At 34.4% G+C, this 14920-nt stretch overlaps 1 protein-coding gene across 1 annotated transcript in view; it reads left to right on the plus strand.

Moving 5' to 3' along the window:
* The window catches only part of ALG13 (ALG13 UDP-N-acetylglucosaminyltransferase subunit), a 61343-nt gene extending 50942 nt beyond the window's left edge, over positions 1-10401 (plus strand). Inside the window, 4 exon segments of the mRNA XM_032475822.1 lie at positions 542-730; positions 4298-4338; positions 6615-6795; positions 9463-10401. Coding sequence (XP_032331713.1) covers positions 542-730; positions 4298-4338; positions 6615-6795; positions 9463-9728 — 677 coding nt within the window. The 3' untranslated portion in view covers positions 9729-10401.
* The last annotated feature ends 4519 nt before the right edge of the window (positions 10402-14920 follow it).

The raw sequence follows: 14920 nt of genomic DNA on the forward strand, positions 1-14920 counted from the left end.
GTTGATCTAGCCTATCTGTTTTAGATTCTGTATGTCCTTAGAAATGGAACTGTCGCAATTTAGAGTTCCCTCCCTGTATTCCTCTGATGCTACCAAGTAGAAACCTTCAAATTGCTTAAATCTATAATCTATGCAATTTAGTCTCTCTTATTAGCTTCTACATCTTGTGATTTGGCAAATGGCTGAAAACATCCTTAACTTTGTAGTAAACTAGGTAAAATTTTTGCTTTCATGGTACTTTTTATGGTACCTGTTAGCTGATATTCAAAATCTTGATAATCAGACCTCTGTAGCTTCTGGTTTTTTTCCTTTTAATTTCAAGTAATTTCCTTAACTCAAAAATAACCTGTAATGAACTCCTCATTTTCAACTGACATGTCTAAGAGAATATGGGCAATTTACCTTCTAGGTTTTTGTTTTTAAGTCAAATCATAAGAATTAGAGTTGCTTGATATTGGGAACACAAAAGAAATGGAAGATGATCTATTGCTTCTAAGCTGTTACAGTTGTGCATTGCTACTTTGTTTTGTTTCTTTTTTAGTGATTGCTTCACCATCCTATCCATACCTCTCTGCTCCTGTTCCTGCTGTCTCTCTACCACCACCACCACCACCTCCACCTCCTCCACCACCACCACCTCCTCCTCCTCTTGAGGTGGGAGAAGCTTCAAACTTACCACCACCACCTCCACCTTATTCCTGTGATCCAAGTGGCAGTGATCTGCCTCAAGGTAAGTAGATTTTGAGACTTCGGTGAGGGTTACTTAGGTCTGAGCATTTTTTTTTAAAATCTTAGAGCATATCTCTCTTTGGTTGAGGACAAGGTGAGGGACCAAAAGGAAATTGACTTAAGAGCATAATGCTAGGTAAGTGACTAAGGAAAGGAGCAACTGAAAGCTGGGAATATCTTCTGCATAATCAAGGAATGGATGGTTGAGCTGACCTATGCTGCTTTTCTAGGTAGCTACACATCTGCTCTGAAGAAGATTATCAACTGGATATCTACTTTCTCAGCTATTTTTCTTGAAAAGCAGGAGTTGATAACAAATTTTTCTCCTTTTCTTAAATGACTACCCCAAGTGAATGAAATTGTTGCAATCTTGGTATTTAGGGTTCCAACTGAATTTTGAAGAATTGGAAAAGATTTTGAGGGGAGGAATTGGGGATCTGATCTGCCTTGGATTTCAAAACCATGTGTTGTTTCCTTAATTAAACTAAGGAATAGCCTTCCATTGGAAGTTCTTTGTTACCCCTCAGTTTGGCAGTGTATCTCAAAAGAAAATTGTAGTTGAAAGTTGTTTGCAGCTTATTTATACTTTTTTGTTGTTGTAACATTTCTTTGATTTTTTTCTAGTTGCTTCTTTATTCTGTTTTGGTTTTTTTCAGCTCCTAAGTTAGTTACCAAGATCTTCAACTCCGTTCTGTTCTTTTTCTCTTCCTTAAAACTTCATTATTAACTTTATGTAGATGATTCTTAAATCTGTCTAGCTTTGGCCTCTACCTACTTGCTAGACTTTTTCACTTGGCGTTCTTACTTTTATTTTAGACTTTATCTCCCTCCTTTCTTCTCTTTAGGCCATGCAAAACATTGACTCTTCTTGGTTTCCCATTTTGTTAATCTGGTATCATTTCCACCTAATTTACCCACTGTCTAAACCCTGATCCATTTACTCCTGTCCCCTCACCTACCTATCCCTGCCCAAGATTTACTCGGCACATAATGCTGATTTTGCCTTCTCCAACATTTTATTATGAGAATGTTTAAACACACATGGAATTAGAATTTTAAAATGAATAGTCATATATCCACCACCTATATTCGGTCGTTAACCTTTAACTGTACTTGGATTACTACATATGTCTCCATCCTTTCCTCCATCTGCCTCTCTGCCCATCAATTAGTCCATCTTTTTGGTGCATTTCAAAGTAAATTATAGACATCAACATTCTTCCTCATAAAACCTTCAGCATATACCTATCATTAAATAGAGTTTGGTATTTATTTTTTCTTTTGATGTGAAGCTTACATATCATGAAATGCACAAATCTTAAATATAGACTTGCTCAGTTTTCAGAAATGAGTACATGCACCTGTGTAACCCAAATCCCCATCAAGGTATAAAATATTACCATTACCCCACAAAGTTCCCTCATGCCCCTTCCCAGTCTTTCCCTACTCCCTTCTCTGCTTAGCTCCAGAGAAAACCACTGTTCTGATTTTTTTTCTGCCATAGTTTCACCTGTTTTAGAATTTCATGTAAAAATAATCATATAGAATGTACTCTTTATGGAAGGCTTCTTAAACTCAACATAATGTTTCTGAGATTCTTCCATGTTGCTGCATGTCAGTAGTCTGTTTGCTTTTATTGCTGAGTAGTGTTTCTTTTTACGGATATCCTACAGTTTGTCCATTCTCCCGTTGAGGGACACTTGGGCTATTTTCTAGTTTGGGTCTGTTATGAATAAAGCTGCTGTGAACATTCTTGTAAAAGGCTTTGCGAACATATGCTTTCATTTCCTTTGGGCAGATACCTAGAAGTGAAATTGATGGGTCATAGTAGGTGAATTGATGAGTCATAGTACATGTTTGTTTAGTTTTATAAGAAACTGCAGGTCATTTTTCCAAAGTTATACCTTATCTTCTTGTACTTTTACAAGAACTCTGGTCACTTGGTTTTCTACTCCTAAGCCTTTGCTAACATGGTGATTCTACTCGAATTCTCTCTCCCTCTACTCTTCCATCTAACTTCCTATTATTTAAACCCTGTCATTTTCATGACCCCACCCCCTTAATTGCATTTCAGAGTTTTTGAGTTCTTATAGTCCTTACCTGCCACATTTTTTAACAGCTTGAAATATAATTCACATATCATACAAGACAGCCATGTAAAGTGTATAATTCAGTGCTTTTCAGTGTATTAACGTATTTGTGCAACCATCACCACTATCTAATTCCAGAACATTTTCATCACCCCAAAAAGTAACCCCATACATGTTAGCAGTTACTCCTCATTCTCCCTGGCCCTGGCAACCGCTGTTCTATTTTCTGTCTCTGTAGATTGCCTGTTCTGGATATTTCCTATAGATGGAATCTCACAATATGTTGTCTTCTGGCTGGCTTCTTTCACTTAGCATAATGTTTTCAAGGTTCATCCGTATTGTAGCATGTATCAGTATTCTTTTTGATGGCTGAAAAACATTCCATTGTGTATATATACCATATTTTATTATCTTTTTTTTAGTTGAAATATAGTCATTTCACAATGTTTATTATCTATTTATGGACATTTGGGTTGTTTCCATTCATGCTATTGTGAATAATATTGCTATAGATATTTTGTATACAAGTTTTGTTTTGTTGTATGTATATACCACAGGGTGGAATCCCATGCCATTTGTGAATTTACTTCCTGCTATTATCTTTTCACATTCTTTAGCTTGAGCATCAGGCTTTATGCTATACTCCCACCTAATAGTCAAAATACAAGCTGAGTATTTTAAAGTGACAGTAAATACATTTGTATGTGTTGAGAGTCTCCAACATAAGAAAAGGGGTTTTCTGAGAGTTTCTTAGTGGAACTCAAGTTATCTTATGTATAAGAATATACATGGATCCCAGATTAATCAGTAAAAATACATTTAGAGATATAATTAGAGTGTTAAGGCTATCCCTCTTCTCTCATCTAGTTTTTGTTCATTTATAAAATATTTTAATTAAGTTCTGTGTCTGAAGAAATTTTATCATCTTTGGATATAACTGTTTCGAGTTACCATGCTCATTGCCTCCTCTCTTTGGAGTTCCAGTGGTGGTACATTAGTCATGTTATGTAAAAACAAGGTGAATTATTTCAAACAGTGCTAAGTATCTCAGTAGGCATCACTAATCTTGGCATTTGAAGAGCATTAGTTTGTACTATGTAGTAGCTCCATTAGCTGAAGACCAATATGATTTCATATGTAGCGTATTTGTATTAAAGTATATTTTAGTCTTGAGACAAGCAAGAAAATGCCATTACTAGATTCTGCCTAAATGTTGGCAGAGTAGCATTCGTGTAACATCTGCCTAATATTAAGAATAGAAATAAAATATGTATTTGGTGATTAAACCTTGGATCAGAAAATGATATTACCTATAGTGGTAGGTAAATGGTTATTTACTATAAGGTAGAATTGAGGGTTGTATTGATTGGGAAGACTATATTTGTTATCTACCTTAATACTCAAAGAGAAAAGCTTTTAAGTGGTAGTTTTAATTGATTATGTCATCTAGTTACTAAAATTAAAATTTTTAATTTTAGATACAAAAGTTTTGCAGTACTATTTCAATCTGGGATTGCAGGTAAGAATCCTGTAAAAATTGCTTTGATAAACTAACTCTATATTAAAAATATAACTTGTTTTGGTATTAACATAATCAGATTCTTTTTTTAAAATTTTATTTTATTGAGTTATAGTCAGTTTACAATGTGTCAAATTCCAGTGTAGAGCACAATTTTTCAGTCATACATGAACATACATATATTCCTTGTCATATTTTCGTCATGAGCTACCACAAGATCTTGTATATATTTCCCTGTGCTATACAGTATAAACTTGTTTATCTATTCTATATATACCTGTCAGTATCTACAAATCTCGAACTCCCAGTCTGTCCCTTCCCACCCTTCTCCCCTCTGGCAACCACAAGTTTGTATTCTATGTCTATGAGTCTGTTTCTGTTTTATATTTAAGTTCATTTGTCTTCTTTTTTTTTTATTTTAGATTCCACATATGAGCGATATCATATGGTATTTTTCTCTTTCTGGCTTACTTCAGTTAGAATGACATTCTCCAGGGACATCCATGTTGCTGCAAATGGCATTATGTTGTCGTTTTTATGGCTGAATAGTATTCCATTGTATAAATATACCACAACTTCTTTATCCAGTCATCTGTTGATTTAAAACCCACGATCACTGTGAGACTTATTTCTGTCTAATATCTCTGAAGATAACATAGGTTGGGTTTTCTACTTTAGTCTACTAGTGCTTCAGTTTCTTTTATAAAATAGTTGCTGTGGCCCTCTCTCTCTCCCTCTTTGGAGACTGCCCGCACTTTGTCTATGGAGTGTGTACTTACTTCTACTCTAACCTGAGCACCCAAGCCCCAACACCTCGTGGCCTTTCTCTTGCCTTTCGATATATCTCTAAATAAGTCTACCTTTACTCAAAAAAAAAGGTTGCTGCAAGTGGGGGCTGTACATATTACAACCTTAGCATTTGTTGGCCTCCATCTTTAACATCACATGCCAACTCTTTGCTATGTTTTTCTGTCTCAAAATAACAAATGGATTATTTATCCTGCTTCCTAAAACATTTCTGTAGCTATTTCTGTATTTCATGCAAAAAGTAATTAGACTAATTCAAAGACATTTAAAAAGGTGTATTATTTTTAAAGCACTCATGTGCTCATAGATGTTTGCCAAACACTGATTTTCACCACTTCCCTAAGTGGTAGAAGGGGGAGTACTGACAGATATCTTACTATAACTGAAAGGCATCTGTGATTTCAGATAAGAACTCTTTTACTTTATTCTTGCAGGGATCATTTTCCCACTGAAATACACTTATAAGATAGCAAGTGGCATATTTCATGAAAAGAAATGATGCATCTTAAGATTTGGGAGATGATAGCAAACTTGATAGTCTCCTAAATAGTACTCAGATTAGCTCATATTTTCTAAGACACTGATTTCCCTAAAACCTTGCACATATTTCCAGAAAACTGTCTTCCTCAACTGGCACATATTTATGTATTAAGAGTAGTAGAGTGGGTTTTTGTTCTTTGAGATGATACTCCCTAAAACCAGTTTTAAGAATTTAAAGTGCTTGCCCCTTCAGTTATGTTTATTTATTATAGTCACATGTGGAAACATTGTGATTCATTCCACAAGGCTGAGGCATTTTAAAATATTCTACCTCATATTACATCATGGGAACACAAGGAAACACAGAATAGATATTCTAATATTTTCTCATATTAAAAGTAAAAGCATTCATTATAGTACATCTGGAAAATACTAATTATAAAGAACACTGAAACCACCTGTACAACCATTGTATACTTTGATATACTTCCTTACAGCTTATTTATTTTACAAAATATGGGCTATGCTATGTAATTTTGGAAACTTGTAAGTTAAACAATATGGACACTTTTTCTTTAAATATTTGACAGCATGATTTTTTTATTGCCTGTGTTGTATTCCATCATGGATATATCATAATTCATTCATCCAGTTTTCTATTATTGAATATTTAGGTTGTTAAATGTTTTTTGCCTTTAAAAATAATGCTATAAAAGACATCTTTGTATGCAGATCATTGTGTATATTTCTAACTTTCTTAGGATGCTATCTTTTAAAAGAATTCCTAGGTTCAAATAGGAGATACAGATGCTGCAAAAGATCTTAAAGTTGTAAAAAAGAATAGATTTCTTAAATGTCATATTATTTAGTTCAAAAGTCATTGCTACCCCATCTGAAAATCGTGGCCCAACTTTTTTTTTAGTGGAGAATGGTACTGCTTTAAGAAAAGGGAACAGTAAAGTGTTTGTTTTTTCCCCTTCTTGCCCAAGTGCTATCACCACAGCTACTGGCACTCCATGGTGTATGTGCCACAGATGCAGCACCAGCACCTTCATGTAGAGAATTATCCAGTCTATACTGAGCCACCTCCTCTGGTAGATCAAACCATTCCTCAGTTGTACAGTGAGGTGGGGAGACAAGATGGCACACAGTCAGAAATATCAGCAAATGGTGAGTATGTAATGAGTTTCCCTGAAAGATAGACAATTGAATTTTATTGTGTGTAATTTAATAATAGCCTTCAGATATTTCATTAGGTCCATATACTAAGCCAGCATTTCTTAAAGCATGGTATGTGGACCTCTTGGGGTCTCTGGGACCCTTTTAAGGGATCCATGAGGTTAAAAGTATTTATCATAATACACAGATTTTATTTATCTTTTACACTGTATTACATTTGCATTAAGGGTACAAAAGTCAGTGGTGGGTAGAATTGCTGGCACCTAAACACAAATCAAGACAGGGGCACCAAACTGCTAGTAATTAGTGTCTTCCTCACTGCCAAATACTCATGATCCAAAAATGCCAGTTTTATTTATTTTTTGTTTGATCAAAGACATTTCTTATTTTAGTAAATTTTTATCTTTGAATAATTATACTTAATGTTCTGTGCAACAAAATAGGAACTATTCGTAAAGCACTTTGCATACTGACGTATGATGATTAACTTTAAAGGATTTGTGAGCTTGAGTTTCGAGCTGAACTAGCTGACTTTTCATAGAACTCTATTTTTACTTGAAAGAATAATAGACCAACTATCGTTATTCAGACTTGGGAATCTGACAAACATTTTCTCAAATGAACTACATAAGCCTATCACTTCAAGAAAAACAGCTGATAGTATTTTTTGTCAAAGATAAAAATTCTAACTTTCAAATACAAGTTTTCCAAAATTCTAGTATTTATCTGCCACCGTGAGCTTGACAGCTTCCCAATACTTAATTAACTCTTCTAATAAAATAGATAGTGGAGGGCTATTAATGTGGTTTCTTACATTGTATAAATGAAATATGTCAACATTTGGGAGATCTGTATAACCCAGTGAACTAATACTTTATCAGTTACCAATGTTATGATGTTGCCTGTGCATGATTCTGTTAAAGATCTATCCAAAATACAAGATAAGACAATAGATTTTAATGTTAACAAAATATGAAAAGTTCACATTGCTACTGACCTCCAAGAAATTACCACTTACCTAGTTTTGGTGTAGAATCAAAAAGTATCTACAGTTATTAGAAAAGGGTAGTTATTAAGACTTCTCTCTTTTCCAACTACATATCTGTATGAGGCCAGATTTCCTTCATATATTTAAACTAAAACAATGTATCGTAATAGGTTAAATACAGAAGCAGTTATAAGAATCCAGCAGTCTTCTCTTAAGCCACACATTAGAGATTACACAAGTGTAAAACAGTTCCACTTGTCTTACAATTTTTTTTGAAAATAGACTCATTTTTCATAAAAATTTATACTAACATTATAGGCTTATTTTTACATGAAGTAATATTTTTAACTTTCTCAGTTTAATTCCTAACGTGGTAAATATTGGTATTTAAAACCCACATAAACAAAAGCTATTTGAGATCCTCAGTTTTTAAGAGTGTAAGGGGATCCTGAGACCAAAAAGTTTGAGATCTCCATGCCAAACCATAAGGGTAGTTGCTCTTTATGAGTTCACGGTATAATATAGATGGGGAAGCATTTTGAAGAATGGAATCTTGGACTACCCTTCTTAGAATTGACAGGACGTAGAAGAAGCGATGTGGACTAACCTAACCAAATCTGTTTTCCATTCTAGCACTGCTGCTTGATGGTTGTGATTCTGGCTAAGTTACTTAACCTCCCTAAGCCTGATTTTCTGTAAAATGGGAAATATTATATTTTATGACTTGCCAGGGTTGTTATAAGAAGTAAATAAGACCTTATATGTTTAAGTATACTGTGCCTGGTGCACGTGAGGAATGTGAATTTTCTTCCTCTCCTCTCTTTTCTTAAAGTATATTAATGGTTTTGGAATACTAGCACTATAGAATCTTATCCCTCGTGTGGTGGTGTGATGTGGCCCACGGAAATAAAAATTAAAGTATCAGTGTACCATATACCTTTTATAGAGCTATTTTTAACTGTAGTAAATACAAGACAATGGCTGTCTTAATTTCACAAAATGAACTAATCTTAAGTTATCCCAATTAACTTGAAGGGCTCTTTTTAAAAAATATATAGTCACTGTAATAAGGTAGGAACATCGTTTGTTATCACCGAAACTGATTCATGGTAGTGAAAGTGCTGTAAAATTAAAATTATGCTAGCATCTTAATGACATTCAAGAGATGACACTTAAATGTTTGGTCCTAAAGAAGATGCTCTTCAGAAATTTACCTTCAAGTATAGACTAGACTGTAAAACCACCTGAGTTTTTAATTGCTTAAAGTTACACAGAATGGTTATCTGGATGGTATGTGTTAATGCTGGAAAACTATTTCATAACAGTTGTGATCAACTCTTAAAAGAACTTAATTGACTAGAATGACTCCAGAGAATGTTTCTTTATGTATTTTAGTCTAAATCATCCCAGAAAGATAGCTGTCTATAGGTAGAATACATTTGACACGTTGTACACACATATGTATTTTTTTAATTAGGAAATTTTCATACAATCTTTTAGTAGCCTGTTTTAGTCACTAATGTTCATCTCTAAAGCGCTCCTGCTATAATTGCTATGATCTTTCTTATAGTTAGTGGTAAATTTCATTTTTACCTATAGGAACATCCATTTATATTGATATTTAGTTAATCTTTGTATATGACGTGTACTGTATGTGTTCTTTGTTTCAGGTACTTTTCCAAATGCTGACCCTGCCTCTGTCCCTCATGGAGCAGTCTATTTTCCAGTGATGTCAGATCCCTATGGGCAGCCACCTTTGCCAGGTTTTGATTCTTGCCTTCCTATTGTGCCGGATTATCCTTATGTTGCACCCTGGCATCCAGTCAGTGCAGCATATGGTGGTTCTTCTCAAATTCATGGTGCTATGAGTCCTGGGCCACTTGGCTATATTGCTTCACCTCCCTCAGCTTCTCATTATGTACCTCAGAATATGTAAGATGCAGCAGTATTAAGTATTCTTGCACTGCCATTTTTCTTGCTGTTTTGCTTTTTAAAAAGTATTTTATGTTAGTGTTTAAGTGATTTAGATAGTTACAGTGGTTACTATTGTATTTGTCTTTAAGGTTATTTTATCTTTTGATTTAAAATAGTACTTTAAAGGAATATTACGTTGGGTTGTGAATAAGGAAATTGAGATGGATGTACAACTAGCCCCATATTGAGCATACCACATTGTAGTCAGCTGTTTTCCTGTCAGCCAGCTTGTCAACTTTGTATTAGCTGATGGTACCAATTGATAAAAGGAATAAATCATAAGAACTATTTCCTTGGTTCAGATGTCATACATCATATTAAACCATGAAAAATTGGAAAAGCTTCTACTTTTTTCTTGAAAATAAAACAACAAAACCAAGAACATTTGCTTCTGGGTAACTAACTTAATAATATTAAATGAGAGAGCTCTTCACATTTAGGAATTGTCTGAACTGAGTTGTGTTCTATGATATTAATCAGTTTCGAAGGCACATGGTGCTCTGATTTAGATTTATCCCATATGCTATCGTTTAATATTGGATTTATGTAACTTTTACTGCACAGTATTGAATTGATGTCCTTTGCACAGTTAGCAGTAAATAAAAATTAGCATTTAAAATTGCTAAAATGTGAAATTTTCTTCTCTTTTGCTTTTTCATGGCAGGGAAGAGTACCAGACTGTTGATTGTTCCAGTATGTTTCCCCCCTGGTGTTTTGGTTGCCAAAAAATGTGAATTTATAGCATGAGCTGGCAGGGTCAGTTGAAATGTTATTTAGTCTCAACACATTGCAATGCATATTACCATATCTAGTTATTTTCCCTTGAGAATGTTCCTTTAAGTTGTATTTCTGTTTTTTTTAAATCTGTTAATTCCCTTATGAAACTTTAATCTAGACTTACTTTCTCATTGTTCTATACTTCTAATAGTTGTTGAATCTTATAATTTTTGCTTTTGGATTTACCTTGTATCTCTCCAGACCTGCCTAGTCTGACTTTCTGAGACATATTTCATTAGCCTTTCTGCCTTCTCCCTTCTCCCTTTGATCTACTCAAAGACCACAAGATTTTCTGTATTGATCAGTTCTTCTCTGAGGGGTAATTCTTCATGAATGCTTTGCTCTATCTCACCTACAGACAGCTATTTTAAAAGTGTTCTTTGCCACAAAACCTATTTATATTGCCTCCTTTAAAAGTTATTTGTTCTTGTGAAGCATTCTATTCTTTCTCACCTTTAGCTACACCCCAGGCAAAAAGAACCTTTTGAGACCTCAAGACTCAAGTTACTTGAATAGCTGAAAGAACAGAGAGTAGAATCCCATTGCAAAGATGATATCCTGTCTTCGATATATTGTTCTCAAGATGATTGATAATAGTGAGTTTCAAATCAGTCAGTGTTCTAGTTAAGGCTTCTGCTTCATTAATAGACATGGAACTAGTAGTGTCTTTTTTTGCATCCTTGATTGTAAGAAGTTGCTCTGCAAATTGGCATCTGACAACTTTAGTAAAGAAAGATGGACAACAGTGCACTGATCTTTATAACAGCCTAACTGTATATTAATATGTTAGCTTCTCTGCTAACTTCCTGGGTTCTCAACTTGTGCAGCCTACAAATTGCTTTATGTTTTAAGTAAAGGTTTATTTTAGTCAAGCTTGAAACATGGAGCAATCCCTCTCCAACATTTTTTAAATATGCTAGCATTTCTGAATTATACACAACTCATGGCAAGTGATTGTCCTGTATTTTCAGCTGTCAGTAGTTCACTAATTAGCTTCTTGAGAATGTGGGTCTGGAAGTTTTGTGGTCTTGAGATAAGCATGTTTGCCTTAGGCTTCCAGTTGATTTGTTTGTATTTTAAACTTGTAGATTACTGCCTTGCCTTGATTTCCATTACTAATTAATACAGTTTAATGAGATGCTTGTTATTAAGTTAAAAACCCAAGGTCAACCTAATTGTTACCAGTTTATGGTCTGTTTAAATCATACAAGTATAGTCCACTTGTTTATGCTTTAAATTAGACTTCTAATAAGTAATCAAGAGTGTGCCCTGACCCTCCTATTGTTTTGGGAGTAGGAAGGGTGAAGGTAACCTGTAGTGCTGCAGAAGTCTGCAGTGGTTTTTGAAAGCAGCTTCCAGGTAAAAAGGAGGTGGTTTTTCTGGTAATAAAAAAACAAAACAAAGACTTAACATGTTTAATCAACCTATAGTATGAACACAGTGGTAGACTTTTTACATATTACCTCTTTTGTTGCCCTTGATGTTGCAGAAGAGATCCTGTCTTTCCTCTGCTGTTATACCCAAATTTTATCCATTTAGAATTGTTGGGTGGTAGAGGATATAAAGGCACTGTGGTTTGTTCTTTACTTTCATTCCCTTCCTGAGATAAATCTGGGAACACCAAAGGTAGAAAGTTGAATCTTTTCCATAGTGAGGAAAATCAGTTAGAATTCTTTTTTTTATGCTGCATATATTTATTCTCAAAACTGATTGTGGTTTTTTGTCTTGATTAAGAGCAGATGAAAATATTGAATCTGTTCTACTGTTGAAGTTCAAGACTTGTGAATTTAAAGCATCTTTCATTTTCTTGAAGCCTATAATCAAGACAACCTTTTAATTCACTTTGGAAATAAAAGTATAAACAAACAAATCATGTTTTTTTATGTGAACACCAGACATTCAGAACTTAATTCAGACATAAATCTCCATAAATAATGAAATAGTCCAGTGGAGGAAGATGATGCATGAACTTAATCTAGATTTTTTCTAAATCTGGGACAAATTTAGTCCATTTTATGTGAAACCTCTTTGAAACCATTTACATTTCCATTTATAATAAAAATTCAGAACTAATACAGCAAAAGACAACCCTCTTGTTTCCCCCATCTTACCTAGAATGTTAAATTTCAGTCAGAGCAGCTTGATTTAGAATTCTTGTCTTCTCTCCTGCCTCAATTATCAAAGACAGTTTCAGAAATGTGTGGGGTGCCTGGATGTGGAGAGATGTAGCTTCAGGAAAGGATGGACCTGAGTTTAGGTAACTACCTACTGTGCAACTAAAACTGCTTTAGCGTGATAAATCTGTATCACCTCAAAATAATGTGAGTTTAGGGTTTATAGATGAAAGAAGATTAGCTGCATGTTAATAACTGTTGAAGCCTGAATTCGTTATTCCATCTACTTCTATGTTTGAAATTTTTCTAATAGTAAAAGAAAAACTACCTTGGTAACTAGCCGTCTGGAGAGTAAATGTTTATGCTAGTAAGAGTTCAGGTTTTTAAACATTTTGCCTTGAATCCTGAAAATAAACATCTACGATTTTAGAGACGCTGTCACATAAGGTCCATAGGTACCCTTGTTAAGATTTCTAGGGGTTGGGGGAAACCTGTACTACAGGCAACTAATTCTTAAAATTCTGTAATTCTCAAGAATATTCACTAGCTACCTGTAAAACTAAATTATATTAAACCATGACATTTATATGTAGTTGAAACCAATTGAGGTGAGTAAACTACTTCAGGTTTTACAACTTCACTTTTTCCCTAATAATCACCACCGTTTTTAAGAACTTTTAAAAAATTGAAGTATAGTTGATTTACAATGTTATATTAGTTTCTGGTGTACAGCATAGTGATTCAGTTACAGATACAGATATATATTCTTTTTCATTTTATTCTTTTTTGTTACAAGCCACTGAATATAGTTCCCTGTGCTACACTGAACAACCTTGTTGTTTATCTGTTCTGAACATAATTTGTATCTACCAATCCCAAACTCCCTCCCCGCCCCTTCCCCTTAGTAACCATAAGTTTGTTTTCTGTCTGTGAGTCTCTTTCTGTTTTGTAAATAAGTTCATTTGTGTCATTTTTCAGGTTCATATGTAAGTGATATCATATGATGTTTGTCTTTCTTTGTCTGACTGACTTAGTATGATTATCTCTAGGTCCATCTATGTTGCTGCAAATGACATTTCATTCTTGTTTATGGCTGAGTCGTATTCCATTGTGTGTGTGTGTGTGTACACATTTCCTTTATCCATTCATCTGTTGATGGAGATTTAGGTTGTTTCCATGTCTTGGCTGTCATAAATAGTGCTGCTGTGAATATTGGGGTTCATGCATCTTTTCAAATTATAGTTTTCTTTTTTCAAGATATATGCCCAGAATTGGGTTTGCTGGATCATACGGTAACTCTATTTTTAGTTTTTTAAGGAACCTCCATGCTGTCCTCCATAGTGGCTGTACCAGTTTACATTCCCACCAACAGCGTAGGAGGGTTCCTTTTTCTCCACACCCTCTCCAGCACTTATTATTTGTAGACTTTTTTTGATGATGGCCATCCAGAACAATGTGAGGTGATACCTCACTGTAATTTTGATATGTATTTCTCTAATAATTAGCAATGTTGAGCATGTTTTCTTGTGCCTGTTGGCCATCTATATATCTTCATTGGAGAAATGTCTATTTAGGTCTTCTGCCCATTTTTTGATTGGGTTTTTTTTTTTATATTGAGCTGTGTGAACTGCTTGTATATTTTGGAAATTAATCCCTTGTCAGTCTCTGTGTTTGCAAATATTTTCTCCCATTCCGTAGGTTGTCTTTTCATTTTGTTTACGATTTCCTTTGCTGTGAAAAAGCTTTTAAGTTTAATTAGTTCCCATTTGTTTATTTTTGTTTTTATGTCCATTCTCTAGGAGGTGGATCCAAAAGAAAACATTGCTGCAATTATATCAAAAAGTGTTCTGCGTTTATTTTCCTCTAGGAATTTTATAGTATCTGGTTTTACATTTAGGTCTTTGATCCATTTTGAATATATTTGTGTTTATGGCATTAGAGAATGTTCTCATTTCATTCTTTTACATATAGCTGTCCAGTTTTCCCAGAACCACTTATTGAAGAGACTGTCTTTTCTCCATTGTATATTCTTGCCCTCTTTGTCATAGATTAGTTGACCATAAGTACGTGGGTTTGTTTCTGGACTTTCTGTCCCCTTCCATTGATCTACATGTCTGTTTTTGGGCTAGTGCCATGCTGTTTTGATTACTATAGCTTTGTAGTATAGTCTGAAATCAGGGATCCTGATTTTTCCAGCTCATTTCTTCCTCCTCAAGATTGTTTTGGCTATTCAGGCTCTTTTGTGTTTCCATACAAATTTAAC

Source organism: Camelus ferus, chromosome X (assembly GCF_009834535.1).
Source record: "Camelus ferus isolate YT-003-E chromosome X, BCGSAC_Cfer_1.0, whole genome shotgun sequence".
Classification (NCBI taxonomy): domain Eukaryota; kingdom Metazoa; phylum Chordata; class Mammalia; order Artiodactyla; family Camelidae; genus Camelus; species Camelus ferus.